This window comes from Ceratosolen solmsi, unplaced genomic scaffold, assembly GCF_000503995.2.
Source record: "Ceratosolen solmsi marchali unplaced genomic scaffold, CerSol_1.0 scaffold6, whole genome shotgun sequence".
NCBI classification, from domain to species: Eukaryota; Metazoa; Arthropoda; class Insecta; order Hymenoptera; family Agaonidae; genus Ceratosolen; species Ceratosolen solmsi.
Window position 1 is genome coordinate 9,109,550 of NW_011948414.1, and position 27,316 is coordinate 9,136,865.

The 27,316-nt window shown below is 23.5% G+C and overlaps 2 protein-coding genes across 4 annotated transcripts; one reads left to right on the forward strand and one right to left on the reverse strand.

The window, feature by feature from the left end:
• Positions 1–5,511: 5,511 nt before the first annotated feature.
• Positions 5,512–14,236, forward strand: Sfxn1-3 (Sideroflexin-1-3). 3 transcript variants are annotated; one of them, XM_011506864.1, is made up of 6 exons: positions 5,512–5,653; positions 6,599–6,975; positions 7,763–7,942; positions 9,595–9,771; positions 10,909–11,297; positions 13,702–14,236. In XM_011506864.1, the coding sequence occupies exons 3-6, from the start codon at positions 7,785–7,787 to the stop codon at positions 13,944–13,946; spliced, it is 969 nt and encodes a 322-aa protein (XP_011505166.1). In that variant the 5' UTR covers positions 5,512–5,653; positions 6,599–6,975; positions 7,763–7,784; the 3' UTR covers positions 13,947–14,236. The 3 variants fall into 3 exon arrangements, with proteins under 3 accessions (XP_011505166.1, XP_011505165.1, XP_011505168.1); XM_011506863.1 differs by having other exon boundaries at positions 6,599–6,929; XM_011506866.1 differs by lacking the exon at positions 6,599–6,975.
• A 1,233-nt stretch (positions 14,237–15,469) lies between these two features.
• mRpL2 (mitochondrial ribosomal protein L2) lies at positions 15,470–16,954 on the reverse strand. Its single transcript, XM_011506867.1, has 2 exons — positions 16,668–16,954; positions 15,470–16,223 (listed from the first exon to the last, which is right to left on the reverse strand). The coding sequence occupies exons 1-2, from the start codon at positions 16,891–16,893 to the stop codon at positions 15,547–15,549; spliced, it is 903 nt and encodes a 300-aa protein (XP_011505169.1). The 5' UTR covers positions 16,894–16,954; the 3' UTR covers positions 15,470–15,546.
• Positions 16,955–27,316: the final 10,362 nt, after the last annotated feature.

A 27,316-nucleotide genomic window follows, 5' to 3' on the forward strand; every position in this document is an offset into this window, starting at 1 on the left:
ATAATTGCACGATGGAAACAGTACAAAATGAAACTTTTAATCCTCATAATTGTAAACTGTATTTCCTAGAAGTAATGACTAAAAACATATTGAAAAATATAACAAAAATGATAAATATATTTAGAATTATAACAAAATTTCAGTAATTTAAATACAATTTCATTTCTAAATTTATATATATAATTATATGGATACAGGAAGATTAAATACTCTTATTTAACAACATTTAATTGACATTTTGATGAAGAAAAGCAAAAAAATGTTCCTGTTTTTTTTATACAAACCAATGTGAAAAATAGCTATTAATCTAAAAATGTAAATTTAAATGTAAAATTTAAATAATATTGTCTAAAACAATAATACATAGTTAAAACTCATCTGTCGAAACAAAATGTACTTAACTTGTTATCTTAACAATCCAGAACATCTAAACAATTGTAATAACTGTGTAATAACTGTTCATTGTGCCTATAGTATCAAACATTAAAAATGAGCATTTATAACTACAATTTACACTGTGCTAAGTGAATCCAAATGATATGTCTACCTTGTGTATTGATCATACAGGTATAATGATAGTTTTGTTTAGCCACCGATTAGCTCATCAATTTTAATAACATGGATAATGGAAACATCAATTGTTTATTACATCCTTCAATTTGATTTGCAATAATAGTTCATTTGGAAGATATGAATATATTTTCCCAGAGTCAAGAAAATAGTTTCTAATTTTAGACATATAATTATTTGTCATTTGATTTTTAATTGATATGTAAATTCAGAGGACTGCAACATTTCTAATTAAAAAATTAATCTTATTGTTAATTATACATATAGCCACTACTTACTTAATACTTAGGAAACATTAAGAACGATCATTTTTAATTTAAATTTAATATCAAGTATAATTTTCTAGTAAAATCAATTATACAAATTATACTATAGGTGTAATGTTAAATAAATTTTTAGTATAAAATTTTACTCTGATTAAATTCTAAATATATGATCTTTATTTAATAAATTTCATTTTTTATTATTTAATATTTTATTAATTTTATTATATATTTAATTTTATATTGTATATTAAATAAGTTTGTTTGTTACATAAATTAATACAAAATATACTATAAAATATCTTAATTATACTTTAATAAAATTATCAGATCGGAATAAATTTCAATAAACTGTATATTGCATATATAAGTTAAGTTTAAAATAGCAATTTCTACAATTTATTTTGTCTAATGTAATCATTGTAGATTTTTCCACGAATAATTACTGCTTCTTTTTATTTGATTGGTCTTCTTATATTTTTGTTCTTTAAAAAATAATTAAACTACGCAGAAGTTATATACATCAGCATTGCTGAATTGATAATTAACAGAAAAAAATTGTGAGCGGAAAGATTTACGGTTGGTCAATAGAATAACAAAAAATTCCATGCTTACAACAAAACTTCAATTTTTATATAAATAATTCTTGACATAATAATAATAATTTATTCTATTACACAATTTTTATTACATAATTTTTATTATTATATTAATACCAAAGATACTATCCCTATTATGATTATAGAATTAGCAACTATGCATGTTCGCAAATGCCTACAAGTTTTAAAAACATTAAAGTATAATTTATTGTAAATAGTAATATGTTTAAAGTACCGTGTAGATACAAGTCATAAATAAAGTAAATAACGCCAATGACGATGCATTTATGTCGATGCTGATATAATTGATGGAGTGTTTGATTTCAAACTACCATCATGCCAAGAGGGCAGCTCTGTTAATAGATTATCGTCGCTTAATTGGAAAGAGTCTGAACCGAATATCAGCTATAAGAATTACATGACAAAATCATGTAATTTTAAAAAAATCGTCATTTATTCTACTGAGTAGAAGTAATGGCTTTTTAAGGATGTAAACAATATTTCATACAAGTGAATTTATTTTCAAAACATAATACCGAGAATACCGTCTAATACGCGATTAAAACATTTACTTTTACAATTACATTATTAATTAATACCTAATTATATCTATATTTTATTTTAAATGAAATGAGTCGTTTGTTAATACCAAAACTTTTCCAGATTATTTTTAATGTTCAAGCTTATCAAATAATAATATAATTGATATTTGGATTATACTTCAACGCCTCTAAAACCGCCGTTCCAATTTCTGTACTATTATATTGCAAATTAAAAACAAAACCACAAATAATAATTATTTATACATTTATTTTAATCGGGCGTATGAAAATTAAGTGAAATGATATAGAAATATCAAATATATTTCCTGTTAATAGATATTACCATATTGAAATAAAATTAAATATATTAAACAATAATTTTTAACAAACTTAGTCCAAAAAGAACATTACTTATTTTGAAATTATTTAATTACTTTAAAATGTTTTAATTATTGTTAAAATGCAATTTTTTATTCAAAGCATAGATATACAATTTAAACGTATTTTAATGATTTCAATATAGTATTAGAATAAGAATAAGAATATGAAATAATAATAATACCATATTATTAGATACTATACCATTAGTAGAATAATATACCAAAGAATTTAGTATTAATATTTCAAAAAATAAAGAATTTATATTTATTTTCTATTTCCTTTACATATTACATAAGTACATCAATATATTGTATTGGTATTATTAAACCACTGTTTTTTAATAATAAACAATAATGGTATTTTGTATTTTAAATTTTTAAACTTCTGAATTACCAAAATATTTGATAATATTAAAAATTTTGAAATCACTTAGATTCTTTCTCTTTAATTGCATAGACATACTCTGAATTCAAAATACCACTTTAATAAAATGATTCTAAATATGTATAAAGTATTTTCAAAACATATTTAAAAGGAATTTGATTACTTTATAATTACAAATTAAATTATAATTACAAATTTAAAAAAAAAAAGTCTGAAATTATCCTGCTGTTATTAAATAATTATCTATTCATTTACAATTAAATCAGAATAGTTATTATATATTTTGCACAAAATTTTATGAAATCTAGATTTATTGAGATTTTATCTACCCTTGAATTTATATAATTCATATGTGCAATATAGTGGTATATTATCTGAAACATATTTAAAATACACAATTAATGTCCAAATTAATTTTAATACAACACGATGGAATTTAATATAATAAACATATTATTTTATCTAATGAATAAATGATAAATATTCTGTTTAAACTATTGTAGTAGAATTTAAATAATCGTAGTCTTAATAATAATGTAAATAGATAACACAAGTCATTAGATAAATAATATAACATTAATTATATTACGTTATATTATACCATACTTGTTTATCACATTATAATAATAGATGCTGTACCTTGAAAAAGTAATTAAATAGATTTTTAATTTTTTCTATAATTCTATTATAAAGATAATGCAAACGTTGATATTAATATTTATCATTGTTATTTTGCAAAAAGCAAAATATGAGTAACAAAAGTTGAGCGAATAGTTGAATATAAGTAATAATGTTACTTTGAAAATAATGATAGTCTCGTGTATTAAAAAAATACGTTGTATATTAAGTAAATTTGAAATATAGGAAAGAGATGAAATATTTTATCTGTCTTTTAAGATGAAAAAAGAGCGATACCAGAGCATGTGTTTTTAAAAATTCTCTGATTATAGATATGACTTTTTCAATGATACATTATTTGTATAAATATATAAAATTATCTTTACTCTTCAGATTGTATATTATATAGATTGAATTGTATATATATATATATATATATATATATATATATATATATATGTGTACATACATATATTATTACGTGTAAATTGTTATTAAAACGTTTTAAACTAATCAAAATCATTTACACTAATTTTTTTAAAAAATTTCAAACCAGTAAGACCTTGTATCGAATACAAATTACTATTATATGAACTTAATGTTGTATATTATATAGTTATATACATACAACAAAAAGTAAGAAAGAAATTGTAGAAAACACAATAAGAAATAAATTATAGCAATTAAAGTCAATAATCTTGAATTACCCAAACATAAGATATATATACGCGCTTATTTAAATGAATACAGTTAATTTATTTATCTGAACATAATTAACATGTTAAGAGGTTATAGTACGAAAAATATTCTAAATACAATGAAAAATTATTCTCAAACGTAATTCCTAAGAACAAATTTGTAATAACGATCTTATTTTGGTTTATAATCGAAATTTTTTATCGCAGTATTAAAAATTGAATATGAAAATACGTATGTGTAAGCAAATTTCGTTAGACAAAAGGTTAAAAAAAATGAGAAATGTAAAACTTATCATACTATGTACTCAAAATATTTTCTATAAATATTAAAAGATAAAAGAATTTTTTTAATATTGAAAAATATTTTATCTGTTATTTTGTTTCATTTCCTAATACTACTGATTCATTGGATATAAATATACTCTGCTGAGAAAAAAATGTTAATAGAAGAAAGATTAATAAACTAATGAAAAAACTTATAAGGAAAAAGAACAAATATTAATAAAATAAAATGTATTAGAAACTAATTAACTGAATTATTTTTAAATTATTACATATTAATTTCAATAGAAGAATAATAAAGCATTAAACCAAATTGAAAGAATTTTTGTCACTCTAGTGAGCATGTGCAATACTATGAAAGTATCTACGACATACGCATAAAAAAATTACATAATAATTTCAGTATCAAACATTGAAATATTTAATTGATAACAGAAAAATCAAATTAATTATCTTTATAGAAAAAATAATTTTTTTCAATCAGTTTTGTGATGAACAGATAAATGATAATTACCAATTATGCTAAAATTATTTTGGAAGATTATTTGTAAATTATATTGAAGCCTGTAAAATAATTAGGATAAGTAACTAATTATATTACATTTATATATTTCTTCTTACATATGATAAGTTAATACACATGGTTTTCTTAAATTCTTAATAATTATTTATGATTTCGTAATAAATGATTTAGGAAAATTTGTTATTGTGACTTTAAATTTATTAATTGTATGCATAAATCTTATAATATTTATTTTTTAAAATTTCATCTCAAATATTCTAATGAATTATTTAAATACATACATTATTCAAATTCAGATTAAATATTATAGAAACTTAAATTAAAATATATACACATAAAAATATATTGCTTCTATATGTCCAGCTGAATAAATACTTCTATAATATAATATTTAATATTATAAACATTCTTATTTTATTATACAAAATATCTAATGATTACTTAAATAAAAATCAATGAAATAGCCTCAACAACTTTTTTTCTTACCATCTCTCGGTAAATTTGAAATCCGACTTAGGGATTGCATGAGTCAGTTCATATTCTGCTACCTGTTTACTTGTGTCTTATGCGCGCGCAGCCACATATTTATCGATGAACATGTGCCTGCGACTGCCGCGACATGAGTCACAAAGATAAAGATAAACGATAATTAAAGCGAGAGGAAGAGAGACCAAGAACGAAATATCGTGAGGTATTTTCAGTTGTGTGAGGAAAGTGTGGGATCGTTTGTGCCATGGAATTGTACAGAATGTAGAAACGCATATTGAGCCGCTAACTTACTTCATTTGGATAAGTAAATAATAATAATTATACTTTTTCATACAAGAAAAGTCAATTAAAACGTTGACGAGTTAATTGTGGTTTTATTAAAATAGTTAATAAGTCTATGTAATTGTTATTTATCACAATTTTTACATTTTGTTCATTTAAACTTTATTATTATTAAATGCTGTTTAAATTATTATTCTACTTAGACGTCACTGTTCTCTTAATAATAAATAATTAATCAAATTAAATATTTGTAAACATACATCAATTATAAGAATTAGCAAGTACTTGAAATAGAATTATTGTTGAGTTTTGATCTATAATAACATAATTTAATACTCGTTATTTAATACATTAAATGTTAATGTATTGAACACATTACACTTAAATAATCGAAGAAGATTGTTCACACATTTAAGACGAATCTTGATTTAATTTATTAAAGTTGCTCCATTGCGTAATACATAGTCACTTAATGCATTAATGTTTATAATTGATGTTTAAAATTTATCGATTTTCATTTATTTTAAAAATAATAAATATTTCATTTTAAAAAGTGTAGTTTTCTCTCAAGTAATTACCGTTCAAATTTATAACTGAAAAATAATGTATTTCTTCAAAATTGGAATTTATTAAACATTGTTAGTTTTGAAGAAAAATAATATAAAACATAAGATCTGATGTTAATATTTTTGGCATTATAAAAAATAATTAAATAAATGCATAAAAATAAGAAAAAAATAATAAAAAAAGAATAAGAAAAGGCATCGTTTACCAAGCACACTTCGAATTTTAATTTTGTAAACACAATTTAATGCAAATAATATTTCATACATTTCATATTACATAACAATATTCAATTAAGTAGTAACATTTTCAAATAAATACGTTAAACTCCTGTTTCCTTGAAAAAAAGAATAATAATAATAAGAATAATAATAATAATAATAAAATTTAAAAAAAAAACTAGATTCCATAATATATAGCGTAAAATACACCCCGTATTATACGTAAAACAGTTAGAGAGGGGCACGGGACACAAGATCGAACAAATGCCAGACAAAGAAGGATGAAAATTATGAAAGAGTGAGAATGATAGAAAATGTACTAGAACAGCTTGCATATTCAGTGGCATTTAACTCAGTCTAACGACGACAGCTGTTCTGTATTTACATTGCGCATCGTACATCAATCACTACTTTAATATAAACTGATTTCCTTGTCAGAATTCTCTTTTTCGAGGTGGTCGAGTGCCTACCGCATTTAAGGTTATTGTTCGTTATTCCGCAGTTGAGGTGAAGGTGAGACTGATGCTGATTGGCTGAATAAACCAGGAATGGGAGTGTTGTAAAACTTATTTTGTTTTTCTTGTTAAACAGTTTTAGAATTTATAAATGAATTTCGCCCTTATTCCGATGAATTATAATTTGCCACAGTCAAAAATTTTTTAAATTTAATGTTAAAATAGGATAATTGTGTCATGGTAGCTATATAATTTCCAAATTTTAATTCATTAAACGATGAATGATATGTGAAAATTAATTAATATTTTAGAGAAAGATAAGATTTTTTATTTTTACGTGAAAAGAAGGTGCACATAAATAATAAGCTGAATTGATAACATTTAAATTATATTAATATAGATCCACTTGAAAATTTACAAATATATACTGTACTTTGTTTTTTTTTTTTTTTTTTTTTTTTTTTTTTTTTTTTTTTTTTTTGTTTCAATCGTATAAGATATTTTTAGATTTCTTGTTTCCATACATATATGAATACAGTTTATAAATATGTATTGTCTAAAAATATTAGTGTTATATGGCTGTAAGCACTGGTACTCTTGAAAATATTTAAAATTAAATTTACATATAACCTTTGCACACTAAATACTATTGAATATATAAATATTTATTTGCAATATTCAAATTCTTCGGCAATATTGTATAAAAAAAAATAATTTCTTATATAAAATTACATTAAATCACACGAAATTTTGTTCAAACACTTGTAATAAAACAAAAGTTATAATAAAATAATTTGACTTAAAATAATTTAAACCATTTAAATTTTAATGTTTAAATTTTCTTTTTTAATTTTAGAGAAATCATTACTAATATTTTTATTCCATTCATAGATTAGACGAGTTAATTTAAAAAATGTCCAATAGCGAGCCGATTAATATTGAAAAGCCCAGATGGGATCAAAGTACTTATGCGGGCAGAGCTCGACATTTTTTAACGCTCACGAATCCATTAAACGCATTTGCATCAAATGAGAAACTGGAAAGAGCATCGCAAATTGTAACCAAATACAGGTATGTAATATTTTCTAATATTATTCGAACACGAGAGATTTTTCATTTACAAGCTTAATAATATTTTTTCATAACAATGTAATATCAACTATATATTATATTTTCATCTATGCATTAAGCTTGCACATTAAAATTTATTCAATATTATAAATAGTTAAATAATATAGCATGTAATTTATAGATTCTATTAAATAAATAATTACATGTGAAATAATATATTAACCATATGATCAATATCACAATTTTCAATTTACTTTATTTCTCGTGCATTAAATTAATATTAATATTTTACACATTAAAATTAATTAATATCGGGATAAAATATAATGTTAATTATTTAAACAAAATTGGTTCAATATTAAATCAAGTTTACTTCATCGTTTAATTAATATTTATATTTAATATACATTTCATAATAATTATTAATGCTCATACGGGTCAATAATAATGCTAGAACATCATTTTATTGTAAATAATGAATTTAGTCTTGAATTGTGTTAGTTATCATTGACTACATTCATATAAATGTCAGTAAACTGCTTATAATACATTATTTATTACAATAATTTTAATAAACTATACAGCTTCAATTATGAATGTAATTTATTCAAATTAATTTATCTATTATCGATATCATACATAACTATCATCGTAGCAATACTAATAATTTATTATAATTATTCATGCAATTGATTAGCAAAAAATGTACTTATCTCATATACGGAGTTTTGACCATAATGTACTCAACTGAATTATCTGTGTCTTGATTTATAAATTATAAAACTATGATTTATATTTTCCAAACAAATAATATTTTAAGTTTTTTTTTTTAGTCTATTGCAAAAATCTAAATATTTAAGGATACATATTTTTCTGCTTATAAAATTACAAATAAACTAAAATAATAAAATTTTAAATTACAATTAAAAATTAATGCAATTTTATATCGTTAGCTTACAACACTTTCATTATCTTATTATACATTATTATTACAATATTAAACTTTATTTACTATTATCAATAATTTATATAAAATGCTATGCCTATTAATATAACATAGTTATTACTGTATTAAACTACAATTTTAAAAAGTTTTTATAATTTATAATTCAGCTATTCCATATAATCAATAATGTTTCACTTTGGCAAAACTTCGTACCTTAATACGTATCAAATCGATACATAATTTGAAAATATTTATTCTTTTGATTTACGAATTAATAAATATATATATAAAAATTACTTAAATAGAAACAGCATCCGGTTCTTTTTTAAATTTGGAAATAATATTAAATAAGTGTTTGATTCGTTTTTTTTTTTTTTTTTTATGACAATTCTATTTTTAATTTTATAAAGTAAATTTTACAAATTGTTTTTTTTTAAAAAAAAAAAAAAAAAAAAAAAAATGCATATATCACTATCAAATATTTCTTTTAGATTTATTACATTAACGATAAAGTATTTTCATTATTTTAGATTTTAAAAATTACATTTTAATACAAAATATGTATATAAAAGTTAATATAAGAGTTGATTAAAAATATTCTTATAAATTTGGTATAATGTCATAATTCAGCTAAAAAGAAAACGATATTTAATATTACTGAATTATAAACCATGAAAATTTACGTAATGATTATATGAGCTTACAGGAAGGGTACATCGTTAAAGGAATTAAACATAAACGAAGACCAACTATGGAAGAGCAAATACTTATACGACAGTGCGTATCATCCGGATACAGGCGAAAAGATGACCCTCATTGGTCGTATGAGTGCACAAGTTCCTATGAATATGATCATTACTGGTTGTATGCTGACTTTCTATCAGTACGGTGATATTTTCATTTAATTTATGGAATTGTACTTTTAATTTTGTTAATCAACATATGCTATGTTAATTTATTATTGTTATTCTTATTGTTATTGTTATTGTAACTTTAACATACTTTTTAAAGCATGTTGTTTATATCTTAAAAGTTTCCGTTGTTAAATTTACACACGATATTTTTGAAAAATCTACTTTCTGCTTGTCTATTTTTAATCATTTTTGTATATGTAATGAATAACATACTAACCAATAACTAAAATGTGAAGGCTTCTTTTATCAGAATTTATTTATTGAATACTTATTAAATATATAAACTCATTAAATATAAAGTATTGTTTGCCTATTTATATAACTTCATTAATATAAATTAGAAAGAAATACTTCGGATACAATATTCAAATTATTTAAAATTGAATTTATATTGTAACTATGGCGCGTCTCAATTATTTTATCAGTATTTTTATTTTATCAGTAAAAATGTTTGCTTATAAGATAAAAACAAAATCTTGATTTCTGTTTATAGTAAGAGTTCAAAAAATTTAATTGAAAAGTTTAGCTATTAAAATATCTATTTTCTTCATCACATCAGTTTTATTATCTAAATTTTTTATAATTTTAATAATTATTTTTATTATTAGATTATTAGACAAGATCGCATTATTATATATTACTATATGATAATTAATATATAATATTATACATTAACATTAAATACATATTAATTTTTACATTCCTAGCATAATCTTTTTAAGTGATAAATACATCAAATAAAAAAATTAATAAAAATTAGGTATAGAGCGAAAAATGGAAGAAAAAATGCCTGTTTTTTTCAGACCTATAAAGTCACAACATAATTAAATTATAAGATAAATTAGGTTTCTTAAAATTATTGAATAATTGCACTCTTTCATATATGGCCATAATAATAGAAGTATATAATTTGTTTAAACTTTTTTTTTTCTTCATAATTGGATAAATCGTTATAATTAATTCAATACTTTTATATAGAAAAACACCGATTCCCATTCGGAAATCCAGTAACCTACTTAGTATGTTACAGAATTTTCTTCTACGTGCTTAAAAATTATAATAATTTGTTTAAAAAAATCTAAGTTGACTGTCTGCGTCACCTGCAGATCAACCCCAGCGGTAATATTCTGGCAGTGGTTCAACCAGTCGTTTAATGCCGTGGTAAATTATACGAATCGTAGCGGCTCTACACCCATTCCAATGGAAACATTGGCCACGAGTTATGTGGGAGCGACGACAGGTGCAGTTATTACTGCTCTGAGCCTCAATAAGCTGGCTAAACGTGGCCCACCCCTAGCGGGTAGATTAGTGCCATTAGCAGCCGTAGCTGCTGCTAACTGCGTCAATATACCAATGATGCGCTACACGGAATTAAGGGATGGCCTCGAGTTGCAAGATGATAAGGGTGAGAAACAGGGAAGCAGTAAAAAAGCTGCAAGACAGGCAATTTCATCGGTCGCGATATCAAGGATATTAATGGCATCGCCTAGCATGAGTGAGTATACATTAACTACGATATAATAAAGGCTTTTATTACGGATAATTAAAGTATGGTTGATTGCTTAAAAAGAAATTATTGAAAATTTGGTCACTTTCTTACTGATACCACTTCATTAACATTCATTGTCGTCTACGATGTATTTATCAAGCATTTAATGAAAGTGCTTGAAAATTAAGTAAAAATAGTGTTTATTTATATGATATCTGCTTGATAAAAATAACAAACTATCCGTACAAAATATATTTTCTTAATTAGTAGCTTAATATATATGTAATTTAAAAATATCTATTAAAAAAAATAAAAAGATAATTGATAATTTTATAATTGTAATTAATTTGCATATTACTAAAATGAAGTTATTCAAAATTATTATTATTTCAATGTTTAGCGTTAGTAAAACTTATTCCACTAGCATAAGTTCTATTCGTATATATTGAATTTTATTCAAAAAGAATTTTATTGTTATATAAGCAAGTTAAGTAACCATGATCAATTAAAAATATATTCGCAAACTTTAGTTTGTTGATATTTGTACAAAAAATTGGTCGGGCACGCGGCAGTCAAGGTTAGCCATCAGCAGAGACTCAGCATTCAAAAATATTAAAGTTTACTTAAACATTTTAATCTATTGATTTATATAAGTGATCATTTTATTCTTTTTTTCATTGTTTATTGCATTTCGAATAATATACATTGAGAAATATATAAATATTAACATACGATAACAAATTTTTTTTAGAAAACATAGATTTATAATGTATAATACTGTAAATAACATAATAGAAGAATTTATAAATGATAAAAAAATGTTTTTTTATTACTAATTTTAGTACAAATTGCTTTTTTTTTAGAAATGTACTTAAGATTGATCGAATTATATAAGTATTTAATGCAATAACAGACGAAATTTTACATTAACATACCATAGTATAGCATATAAAATATTACTATAATATTATCAATTACGATTACAAAACCAATAACAATTTTAATATTTTTAAAAATATTTAAATAGATATTTTAGGCGATTGTATTTTTTAAAAAACATTAAAATTTTCTTCATTATATAATCTTGTAAGTGCGTTCTAGATTCGCACTTTTAAATAAATTATCCCATTTAGAAGTAAATGCTTTAATTAAAAAAAATTATAAATAGAATAATTGGAACAATAGTGTATAACTATATTATTTAATATGCTTTAGCAGGAGAATTTTCACAGTTTTATAATATAACGAGAAATCGATGTATAGAAACACAATATCGCCAATCAGTGCAATGCTAATCTTATTATTATATGCTATATCAAGAAATTAATATTAATACGGAAAGTAATTGTTCTGAAATGATGATGATGTATTTATATAGAACCTCTTAATTAATACTTTAATTATTTATATGAAGAAATAGGTTTTATCCTATTGTATTTAACTACATTTATAATGCATATTATAAGTAATAATAATTTTTTTGTGAACTATATGATTCTACTATTTTCATATTTTTATACTACAAAAATAAGAAAAATACAAGAAACGGGTAATTAATGTTGTTATGAATTAACAATATATAACTAATATTATTTAATTGAAGAAAAAAAAACTTGTGAACAATTAACGATTAATGAACAGTTAATGATAAATTTAATAATTTTTAGCATATTTAGATATTTTAATTGTATCTAGGCTATTTGAGCAGTTAGAAACGTGATGATATAAGATATTGTAGATATAGATTATAGGTATAGATAAATTTTAAATTTAAAGAATCTATTTTCAGATCGCTGTCTACTATTATATATTTCATGTTATATTCCGTGTAAATCTTAAGATTAGTTTTATTGTCGAGAATATACTAATTATTTTAAAATTTCATATAAAAATAGATTTCCATAATATGTTAATATATTAAAGCTAATAACATTTGTATGCTTTTAATTTCAAATATTAAATTCATTATTAAATCGTTATGCTTGTAATTTGAAGAGAAATTACTAAATTAATGTTTGTTAAAAAAATTTATACCCTTACATCTAAATATTTTTCTTAATTCATGAAAAATGATATAATAAATACTTAAATAAATATTAAAAATACTGTTTATAATATTAACCGAAATGTTAAATAACTGCTTAATTAATAAATTATATATCTTATTTATAAAAATAATATAAAAACTTTCCACGCATTCAATATCCTTTCTTTTATTACAACTTATGAATTGTCAATATGATATTACGATAACACATTGCACTATCAATGATTATAACTACCATTCTTTTAATAACATAATATGTATATCTCTTCAAATTAATTCAAATAATCAATTGATTATAAATTGGTTAGCATAAATGAATCTGAAATACTCATTAATTATGTGTACTTACTTGCTTGTCCGCAGTTTTGGCACCAGTGCTCATGAACATTTTAGAGCGTCGAAAGACACTAGTTCACGCTACCTGGGCAGCAGGTCCTATTCAGATGGCCCTATGTGGCGTCTGTTTAACGTTCGCTACGCCACTTTGTTGTGCCCTGTTCGCTCAGAGGGTTCCGATGCCTGTCGATGAACTTGAAGAGGATGTGCGCGAGAAAGTACTAGCCAAAAATTCGAATATTAAGACGGTTTATTATAACAAGGGCCTGTGAATATAATGAGCATAATGTATCTCTGAATCATTGAACCAAGATATCGCACTTCCTAAGTGAACCAACTCGAATATGTAGACTTCGGATCTATTGAAGTACTTGAGCTACTTATTCGATCAATTAATATACCAAAAAATATATGGTATACTTGTTTCAACAGTTTTAGAGACTGTATAGTCAGATAGAAAATAAATAAAGACTTAAGTATCGAGCTGAGTTATTGTTACATAGCATCAGTTTCAAATATCAATGTAATTAAATAAAAGCTTTGTGGGAACTTGGAAGATAAATTATTAATTATCTCGTTTTCCTATTTCCACATTATTATGAATTTTATTTCCTTGTTATGGGAATTCAATGAATTAAAAATATACAAAGGAAAATACTTTAGACTCGCTACTTTAAAAAACGAAAAATGTAACTAAACTTAGAAATTAATTATTACTGTATCTTAATACAAACTTTATTATTTTGTAAATAAGAATTAGTATTTATAAATAAGACCTGTTTAATTAATTAATAAAAGTAATATTTTTTCCAAAAAATATTATATATACTAAATTGTTCAGAATTATATCCAATTAAACGAATGGAAAGAAATGCTATTTATTTTTGTTAATATTTTAATAATTTTAACATAAATTTTGTACATAATACATACATTATTAATATTTATTGTTAATCAACACATCAAATTTAAATACATAGAATATTTTCCAACTTTAACATGAGTAAATACGTTTTTCCTGTAATATTTAATTGGATAAATGAAAGGATAAATTTTATTTTTATGAAATGTGATAATCCTTTAAGATAGTTTAATTTATGCCAATAAATTTATATGAATGTAAATACTTATAGCAATTTTCTTACATGATTGTTTTAATATTTATATTCAATTTATTATAATTTTTACTCAAAGTTTATAGTTACTAATTGAAATATTGACATTTATAAAAAATAATTTTATTAATAATACATTATATTTCAAAATTTTAACTAATATGCAAACATTTTATTCCGTATATATAGATAAAATCAATTAAAAATATAAAATTTTTTAACTATATTTCAATTTGAATTTTGCAAAAAATAATAGAAACTGTAATATTGATGAATTAAACGAAAGAATTTCAAATGAATTATGGAATATACCATTTATAATTCTATAAACATTATATAAAATACAATTTTTTAATTACTAAAATTCATTTTTCTATTCTGCATAATAAATAATGTTAAATATTTGCATGTTTCATTCTAACGATAAATATTTTAAAATTTTTATTTTTATTTATTTATTTATTTTTTTTTTTTTTTTTTTTAATTTATATTGTAATAGTTTATAAAATATTTAAACACAAATAAAAAATAATATAAATATAATAATATAATAAATATATAAATATAAGATAATTTATAAATAAAATACAATAATAAATTACGAAATTTATTACATTAATATAATATAGAAAATCTAGTAACAACACAAAAAGAAAATATTTTTTATATTTTTGAAATATATTTCATATTGTATTACTCAAAATTTTCTTGAAAAAGAATAATTCATTTAACATACATATTATTCGCAAAGTAAATCTTATAAACCATTCAGAGATAACTGTATAGTATCGTCCGATTTTGGTAAATAAGGATCGAAACGTCTAATAGGTGGTGTTGGTCTAATTTTACGCCCATGCCTTCCATCTTTCCGATGCCATAATCCACTTCTTGGTCTATTACCTAATTCACGATTTTTTTGAGCACTACCAACAGGAATATTATGATGTTCTTCGTTGGATACTCGACCTACCACTGCCATGCAATGTTGATCTAAATTAAATTCTCTCTTACTAGGTACTTTCACTATCACTCTATCATTTATTTTGCTAGTAATAGTACCAAAAGTGCCAGCTGCGTGAATTAAAAATCCACCAATTCCAACAAATTTTTCAATACAATGAACTATTGTTCCTATAGGAAGAGCCCCAAGAGGATATGCATCTCCTTCAGAAGCAACAACCGGTATTCTAGGTATTCCTTTATGTGTTTTTAGAATATCTCCTTTTTTCATATTGACAGTAGCCAGTATATATTTTAATTCTGAACCAGATCCAACTAAAGCTACATAACTAGTTCTACAACCATCTTTAAATACTTTTAAAACTTCTTCTTCTTTTGGTTTTTCATTCAAATCAGTTGGTCCATCTCTATGCCAATTGATCCAATGATATTTATGTTTTATTCCACCACCAATTCCTTTGCATACAACTCTACCTGTATATACAAGAAAATTAATCTTCTTAAATTTTATTTAAACAATACATATAAACAGAATTATAAAAATAGATGTAGCAGGATCTTTATTTATAAAATTTTTTAAAATATTTATAATTAAATAACGTTAAATATCTGTATAGTTATTTGAATGAGTTTATAATTATTTAATATTTTTATTTCGTAAGCTAAATAAACTTAAATCAATTAATATAAAATATACAATAAATAAATGATTTACCACTCATATTTATAATTTCTAATTGAGATTTTGGATTCTGGAATATAAATGTCCTACCTTACCGACAAAAACCAAATTGAATCTTTAAACACTTTGAAAATTATTAAAAAAGTAACATAAAAAATTCTTGCAGGATAAAATTATTTTTTTTAATAAAGAAAATTAAAATACTTTAAAAAGTAATTGCTTAGTAGAATTATTACCTGTTACTGGATCCCTTCCGGCAAGGTTCGTAACCTCTAAAGGTTCAACGGTATATTCATCTTTAAAGTGAACAATTCTCCGGTAACTTTTACCCTTAACGCCAGGTTTTGGTACATTAACTGGTTTCCAATAATTGCGAATTTGTTGGCTTTGATAGGAAATATCAGCATTTAATCGTATTATATTTAAGATTTGTTGTTTAAATTGACGACAAAAAGGTAACATTTTGCATTTGGATTTTCTACTGAATGTGAAAATATAAACACTTCCTCAATCGTCAAACATTACTACTATTTTCACCAATCAGAGATCGAAGTTAATTTTCAACTGTTCATATAGTTCTGCAAGTTATGATCTGCTGGTAAAACAGAAAGAATTATTTCAACCCGGGTAAATTTGAAAAAATTAGAAATTTTAATTATTTTATGAATGAATTGTAGTTTAACATTAGTATAAAATATACATTTATATATATATATATATATATATATATATATATATGTACGCGCGCGCGCGCGTGTGTGCGTGTGTGTGTTCATATAATATTTTTACTTGTTCTGTAAATAATAATATTTTAAAAAATAACCATATTTTTAATTATTAATATAATTAATTAATTTGAATTTACAAGACGCTTGTAATCAATACAAAATTTCTTATCTTATTATGCAATAATAAAGATATAATTTTCATTGGATATCTTTTAACATTAATTATAATCAAATTATATATTTTGTTGTTATTAACACCATTATTTTTTTATTCTAAAAATATAATTGTGATTATTTAATATTGCTTATAATATAATTCTTATTGTCTTTTAATTATACAAGTTACTATTGTTAGAATTAATTACACAAATATTTTTACTATTTGTATTAATACTTCCGTTACTTAAGATTAATTATCAATTATATTATTTTATTATGTTATTGTCACATGCGTTAGATCATGTTACGTAATAATATTATATAACATATAATATAATCATTATATAGCATCCTATTGTTAAATAAAATACATAAATAAGACAAGATTTTAATGCAAATATAAATTCATATACTTTAGTATGTGAATGGAAACCTAGTTAAAAACATTCAGTAGACAATATAAAAATATTTTTTTAATTATATGAATTGTTGCAAGTTTTTTTCATAATTAATTCAAGTTAGGACTAAGAAATAAATATATAAAAGATAAGATCTATTATCATGCAAATTTACTCTGAACATCGATTAAAAATGTATATTAAAGATAAATGAAAAGTAGAATAATAAGTATGTATAATAGTAAGTAGAATAAAGTGTGAACTTAAAAACCAAAAGACGAAAAAAATAATAAAAGGATAAGAAAAAAGGGTGAGTAGGAATTATGGGGGATGATGATTGTGCGAGGTAAGGTACATAAGGTGGATAAGATGGCGGACAATTTGCCGCTCGACTACTCTTGCTTACGTGCTTCACACACGCATGAGTATACTCACTTCTTACACGCACACAACTGCGCTTCCATTTTCTCTTCCTCCTGTCACTTCCATTCTTCTTTCTTTACCTCTCTTCGAATAATAGATGCTCCTTTTCCGCATAATATGGAAGATCTGTGATCATAGGAACACATACTCAAACAGTATTTCAACCCATTTGCACATACCGAATTTTGTAAATTGTTCGATTCATATTAATGAATCTGTTTGAATTTCTACATCGAATTTATTATCGATTCAAAGTCTAATGGTAAAATGCAAGAAAACAATGAAACTCCAAACTAAATGGTATGGCTAATTCGTATTAAACAAATATTTACCTACCTAACTAATCAAATAAAAATATAATATATATGACTTTTCAAGATTTTAAAAAACAATTCAATTGAAAAAAATTTTTATTTTAATTCATCTACGAAGTAACAATATTATTTCATTGAAAAATTTATGTTTATTAAACTAAAATCTTATATTTAATAAATACAATTGTAATAGAGTAAATAATTAATTTATTAATAATAATCAATAATGATGTAATGCTAATTTTTTTAAAAATTTTAGAAACAATATTGTTATAGCATCATTATATGACATAAAATAAATAGATTTTAATAAATGATAAATATTTAATGTAGATTTAACAAAAATAAGACCACAGATAATATATTAAACGATGAAAAGTCAATTTCGACTCTACATACATACATTTTAAAATATCCAATAATATTGTGTAACAACTAGAAGTATATCATATAGAAACATGACATAAACAAGTATATGAGATACAGCAAATATCTGTATAATGTTATTAACAAATAGATTTCTCTATAGTCTAAATATGAAAGCCATTTTAATATTCGAAGGATACACGAAAGTATGTAAAGAAAAATCTTATAAACGTGTACGTATTAGAATAACTATAATGTTTCAATTTTTCATCATTTTTAAATTAAAATGAGAATATCGTACACCGGTCAAATTAACTAAAAAATTTTCAAAATCTTCGATCGACGATGATCACAAGAAGGAAAGACGGAAATTACAATTGAAATATTATTATTATTTGTATCAAGCTCAAAGTCAATGTAAATCGATTATCGAAATCAATTAGCGAGGATCTGTTATAATTAATGGTATTTGTAATAAACTGAATATTATCCACACTATAATAAAATAGAATATACTTTCAAACAATGATCCGGAATGACTTTCCCTATTCTTTATATAATCTATATAAACATAATAATAAACCTAATACATTTAATATTTTATGTAAGAATTAAATATTATAACTATACATGTCTGTATTTGTGTATGCGTGTACTTATGCGAGTAAAATATAATTAATATCTTTGACTATTAGTAAACACACTTATTGAATATTATTAAATTTATATGTATAACATTTAAAATTTTATTATTAATATAAATATTTTGTAATATTTACTTTCGTATATAAAGGAATATTTTTATATAAGCTATGCATAAAATTTATTACCACAAGATGAATTTAAACATTATTTATAGATTATATAATTCTATAAAACTTCGTATAATATCATTCACAATTAATTACAGTAAAATTAGTCTTTTGTACAATATAATTTATAGTGCAATTAAAATAATTTCAAAAAGCAACAAAATGAAAAGTTATATTATAAATTATATTATATTATATTATAAAATGATATTATTATATAAAAATTATATTATAAAATGTAAATTGTCTATAATGATAAAATAATAATATAGACTTTCAATACTTATAGTAATTTATAAAGTTCACAAATTATAATTACATAAAGAGGGAAATAGTTTGATGCAATTATCAAGTGCAAGTTTTTTTTTACATTTTTTAATAATTGTAATATAATCTATAGGACTTTCAAATATTTTATGAAATCACGAAAACTCTTAACAGATTATTATGAAATAAAGTGCTGAAATAAAAAAGGCATAAGATTAATATTCACTTTTAATATTTTTTATTTTGAACGTCTATATTTTATCTTTTTTTTATATATTCCGGCTTCAATATTTAATGATCTAATAATAACATTACCACTTAGCCACTCAAACAATATAAAATAACAAATATACAAGCTATTGTTTTTATATTTAATTATATATACAAGTGTTATTTTACCTTATATTCTACATTATATGCGGATATATAAGTATATAACGCGTATATGTTTAAATAAAAGAATAATATTTTGTATATTTTTTATTCAAATGTAATAGGTTAATTATTTATTATTGTTCATTCCATATATATATATATATATATATATATATATACATATAAAATCATTTAGAAAAATAAACTAAATTTAAACTAAATAATGAATTTGTATGGATTCTCTTTGAACTCTTACTACAAAACCAATCATAAATATTAATTATAACTGGAATATTGTATAAAATATTTAAATAGAGTTGGATTATTGGAAAAGCATAAAAAGACGATTTGTAAGAAATAACGTTTATATTGGTGAATACATTATATTAAAAATTCCTGTATTGTATTCCTATATCTAAACTATTTTATAATAAAGTGATTATATACAATCAACTATCTTTCCTTTTATCAACTAAATACTTTATAAAATTAAGTTTTTTTTTTAATTGCACTTGAAATTAATAAATGAAGTATTAATTTTAATTTTAATTTTAATTAATAAATTTTTACAACGAAAGATAAATTAAATATAAGGTTAACCAATTATATGTCTTATACATAGATATTTTTAATCGACCTTAATGTAATATTTGGAGTCCTACACTACTTTTTATTCTCTCTTCTTCTCTCCCTGTAGTTATTATTATCATACAATCAAGTGTAATTATCATACTCCATGATGATTTCACAATTTTTTCTAGTGGCATACATAGAAACCTTATGACAGCCAGTTTTTTTTTCTTTCTTAAAGGTTTCTGTCGCTTGAATTCCTATTAAGTATTCCATCCACCATCTTCACACTTAATGAAATAATTACCCAAAACCAATTAAGTAACTCCCTACTGTCTTAGACTCTTAATAATAAAGCTTTATATTTGAAAAGAAAAGAAAGAGGAAAAAGTAACGAAAAGTAAAAAAATACAAAACTTAAGAAGAAAATGTGATTTAAAATCAATTAACTAAACGTCTTTTTACGTGCTAATTAGTTTGCTTCTTTTTTTTTTTTTTTTAAACAACAATATGAAATTTTACATTACACTTTTTATAAGATTTATGTACAGTTTTATGTAAATACTCTTTATTTTATCAGACTTTAAACTTTATACAAATATACAGTTAAAATTTAAGTATATAATCATATTATTAATAATAATTTCTCACTAACGAATATTAATAGTGTTTGATCAAATATATTTAAAACGTTATATTTTCATAATTTAAAAATATAAAATAAAATTATGAATTAAATTACTGAGTACTAATTCCAATTAAATTAAATATTATAAATTAAAAAATTAACACTGTACGTTCAAAGGATAATTATTTTTTGCATATAATATTTGAAAAGTACATACCCAAAAAGTGCAAACTTCCGGATAGATTTAAGGTCGATTAAATTTGATCGGTTACATTCCCTAAAAATAAAAGAGGTATTAACATCCACATACGCACCGATACATTCTGACAAAATATCTAGAACTTAACTCCATTTTAATGTCAGGAATCTACGAATAAATTCGGTAACGTTGTCGACGTCGTTCATTCTTCCACATGAGAAAAAAGTATAATATATCTATGGTCGATAAAACACTTTTTAAGCCCCTCCCAACATAACCAAAAAGATAAAATAAAAATGAGGAAAGATAGGGGTTGGACATTATGAATGTGTGGGTGTGTCATACTCGTAGTCAAAATGAGTAAAAAGTCCAAAGTCTGAGCAAAAAGATCACTCGCATATGTATGCGTTTTTCTTGATTTTGGTATCGCTAACAACAATAAATAAAATCTTGAACTGGTTTATATATTAGCCGTTACGAAATAATTATATAAGTATAAATATTGATTAACTAAAAATAGTAAAAAAGTAAAAATCCTGATTAATTCCCAAGTTAACATTATATATATATATATATATATATATATATATATATATATGTTATAAATATTTTAATAATGATGACGAAAATGATGTAACGATTTCATATAAAATTAATATTTTTGAAATATATCATCATTGTTTTGTTATTTAGAAATATATAAAGTATAACATTAATTATTTTTTCATACTTGACTGATAAAAATACTTTTTTTTTTAGCTTTCTAAACAACCAAATTAATATTATTAAATACACTGAAAATAAATTTCAATCGTATAAACGGGGAGATTTAAACAGTTCTTACAACTTTAATAGATATTATTATTTACAATATGAAATCTACAATATGATTTATAATATTATTTACAATATGAAACAACCATGAAATCATTTATAGCAAACAATTTAATCATTTGGCCAATTAAATGCAGTATGTAGTTAAAATAATAAATTGAGTGAAAACATAAAATAAACATTAAGTAAACGATTTAATAATAAATAACTAATAAATTAATTTTATAAGTTACAATTAAATATTATTTCATTTTATAGAAAAAATTTGTTGATTTTATTATTAAGTCAATATTAAATATTAACAAACCTGTGAACCTGATGAAATAAGGTTTCCTCATTTTATAAGTTGTAACTAAAAAAGTAATCTAAGAATCACATTTATTTAAATTACTCATCTTATAACCGTGCTATTTATTTTAATTTATATTAATAAACATTGTTAAAGTCCCATAGATTTAATTATTTAGCTTAAATCTATTAAATCTAGAGGTTTCGCTATTATAATTCAATGTAGTCAACCAATCCTTCACTTTGATCCGCTCTTTTCATTTTAACCCTTCCAATAGAGGTTTCAAAAACGCGATGGTGGAGATAGGATAAGGATAGATGAAAATGACGGTATCTTGCAAAGTGGATAATGCAGGAAGCGCGGGAGGCAAGAAATGAGAGGCAACGATTCGGCAGCCAATAAGCATGCAAGAGAAGCCACTTCTATTGGCGCGCGCGCGCGCGCGGTGACTACACGCATACACACAGCTACGCAATGCCAGTACAATACCCTTCAAAAATTTTAAATTATTGAAACGTATGGAAAAATGATAATGTTTAAAGTCCATTACTTCATTCGATAATACAAACGTAATGAAGGAAAATTATTTCTAATGTACATTGAACGAAATATGTTACTTCCGTTAGTTACTTGTAACTATATTGACAAAATTCTTCCTTTCCTTTTTAAGATAAATTTAAATTTATTGTTCTAACTTTACAATTTCATTGGAATATTTAATCTAATATTTGAAAATAAAATTTCATTTTGAATTGATTCTGAATCTTTCATTGAACTTGATCTACAATTGCGCAACAGTCATTGAAGAATTTTATATTTAAAATTAGTGCTTATAACAATTTTCAATATCTACATATTTTATGTATCTAGTGTTAAAGATTAATTTGAAATAAGATGTGAAATCTTTTTTTACATTAATATAAGCTTACCATAGTGAAATTTTTAGTTTAAAAATGTAAATTGTTCCACATTAGAAAATTCATAGCTGTTGAAAACAAATGTTAAATAAATTTTCACAAAAATTGAAAAAATTTTAAATGATGATTTTTAAATTTTTAGTACAACTGTACATACTCGCAATCCTGTCATAGACTACTCTGTGTAGAAGCCGCAAAAGCAAAACTCTTGGTCGGTCGCGATGGTTTGCAGGAACTACGAAGGGTAGCAAATAATAACAATAATCATATTTCCCGACATCATGGCGGCTGAAAGAGGATGGTTAACTTTATAGCTATGGCGTTCGGATGGTAGAAGGACGATGAGAAATAGAGAAAGTGAGTGAGGAGGACAAAGGAAGAGACGTTAAGGGATGGGTTATCATAATATTACAAACCGCTACTATAGCAGTACCGTATCCATATAATTCTCATACCTAACACCTACTAAGTCCCCCCTGAATTCGGAGGCGAATCACTGCATCTGAAAATTGTCGCGATATGCTCGATATTACTTGTTTTCACTTCATTCTCTCTCTCCCTCTTTCCTTCTCTCTCTCTCTCTCTCTCTCTCTCTCTCTCTCTCTCTATCTCTATCTCTCTCTCTTTCTCATAAACAGGTGTGCGCGCACATATTCCCACTTACATACATGTATAGCCGTACAAATTCGTTATACTTTGTCGATATTCAGACATTAAACTAAATAATTAATTGAAAATTATCATTAATTTATTAAATATTTATGAATAAAACATCTTAATACTTCTATTAAAATATAGTATTTAGTTTCAATGCGTGAATAAAATTTAATTTACATTTATAAACTTATCTATAATATATAAGATAAATAATTCCTTCATAACGCTATTGGGATTTTTTGTAAGGAATTTTGTAACTAAGCAAATAGTAAATAAACAAACGCAACCATAATGCATAATAAATTAAAAATCTATATATACGTTTAGTAACTACGTAATAAAAATAATTTATATGTAATATATAATTCATAATAATTTAAATAATTTATAACTCTAAAAATATAAAAACATTGAACAAAATTTTAATTTAATAGTATTAAAAAATTTATTCCAAGATAGATTCAAATAGCTAGATATTAAAATAAATATAATTAAACTTAACATACTTTTATAATAAAAAAGATTACTAATCAAACAATAACGTATAATCGGAAGTATAAAATATTCGATGCAATTATTTATTTATCGATAATAACACATCCGTCATATTTAAAAATGCTTAAATTACTTTAATATTTAATTTTTATTTTAAAGTAAAAAATTGTACTGGTAAGATTGAAAAGATAAAAATAAGTAATTATATTTTGATCTACATAAAAAGAAAAGCGGACAACATTACTAATTGTTATCGACTTTACTTGAAGCTGTAAAGTTCATTCGGCTAAAAATCCGCGCGTGCATCTCGCAGAAAATAATTAACAATAAATTTTTGTTGCAAACGCTATGAAAAAAATACGGGACACGAAATATGGATATAAAACATTCGGAGAGCGCCAATGTAAACGAGTTTGTAGTTGTAATAGACAATACGATCGCATTTTTTACGCCAGTGCGAGCCTCTTGTATATTCTGTCCGTTAATGCTACGTGGCGCACCGAGAGATAAAATTGCATTACGGCCTTTCTCGCAACACCTATGCACATGCCTATACGTGCTCACACAAAAACTCGCGCGCCCACACCAGCGCACACACATATCTTGTACATGGATATAGGATGTACTTAACAATGCCATTATTTTAACTTTACTATGAAACACGCGATTAAAATTATGTACACGTACCAAAACGACAAAACACTGTCATTTGTACAATCGGCTGCCTCTGCTTTTCAATTATTGTCATACATATGAATTGGAGGCATAGGATAAAAAGGTCCAGCTTGATTTACTAAAAATTAGCATTAATTTTATAATAGGTACCCGTAACAGAGGTTCAATAGTATATAAAATAATTAAAACTTCAATTTGATTAAATTTTTTAATTAATTTTTAAAAACAATTTATATATATATATATATATATATATATATACATACATTAAAACATTTTTATTATGAATTTGTTAAAAATATATTTTAATATGGATTAAAAAAATTTCCTCAGATGTTATTTATAAAAATTATAATACATGATATATGACAATACATCATAGTCTTATAATAGTTATCAAGCAATATTAAGTATGAATTATGTACGATATGTATTAAACATGATTTTGACATTTTTTATATTGATTATTATATTAATAATTTATTATAATAAGATAACGGTACTATTTAATAGTTACATTAAAAATTATGTAGTATTAACAATTATATTTACTGTGTTATTAATGATGTTTTTCGATATGGCATTATGTTCACTAGTATTAACCTTTTAGACTAAACTATTTTTTTATGCTAACTGTGAGTGCAGACATGTTTCCCTGGCGGGTGTGAGATATTCTTTGTTGTCTTGCGAAAGAAAGAGATAAATATATTTTAAGAGAGGAGGTAGAGTGAGTGAGTAAGTGAAAGAAAGGAGGAGTTAATAAGAGCGAAAGAGAAGGATAAAAAGATCACGCAGGAGCTTTTCTTGTTGCCGCGAAACTGCTTTTAGGAAAGAAGCGTCTCGTCGCACACTTTTCGCATCTCATCTCCCAACCGTACACTTTTTTCCTCGTTCCCGCCTGCATTTTATTCCTTTTCGCTCGCTCTCACCATTTGACAGTGTGTTGTTTTCCTTGTCCCGCAAGATATATAGTGAGCACCGAGGCGCGGAAAAATTGGGATTGCCGAGTGGTGTGTCTTTTCGCCCTGGGGATAAGAAAGTTTCGTTGCTGAAACTCTAAAAAAGCCGCTTGGCAATCGAAAGATGTTAGGGTGAATTGACTCTCTTTTTTGGACAAATATGTATCTGTGCACGCGCATGCGCGTAATGTATGAATAAGAATATACATATATATATATATATATATATATAAGTAATCTTGAATAAAAATGGGTATATTTTTATTACTCAGATACGATTAAAATCTCCTTTTAAGAAATTAAAAGTTTCTTTTCAGATCAGTATATATATATATATATATATATATATATATGTAAGGTATCAAACATTAATAGAAACAAGACAAAATAAGTACGTATTCGTTAATCTTTTATTAATTCAAAATTTTTTTTATAAAATTTTACTGTTATTATTTTAATATTTTACTCCTTACACAATTCTAGAATTCAATAATATCTAAATGTATATTAAAATTACCAAAGCCATATAAATAATAAACGATCATTGTTAAAATAACTTTTAAAAATGTTTTCCACCGTTATATATTTAAGTCTATTCATCTTTAATTTATTAATTAAAAAATGTATTCATTGATGCAAAGGAATTAAAATTAAATAGGGATTAGCATCATTTCGTGAAATGGATTTCTAAGTAAAATACGAATTAACTTAATTAGGATATCATTGGCTTTTTACTCGAGCAGAAGAAACACAACAATAGAGACAAAAGAAAATATTGTATCGACAGAATGGATGGGATAGACGATGACAAGTCAAAAAT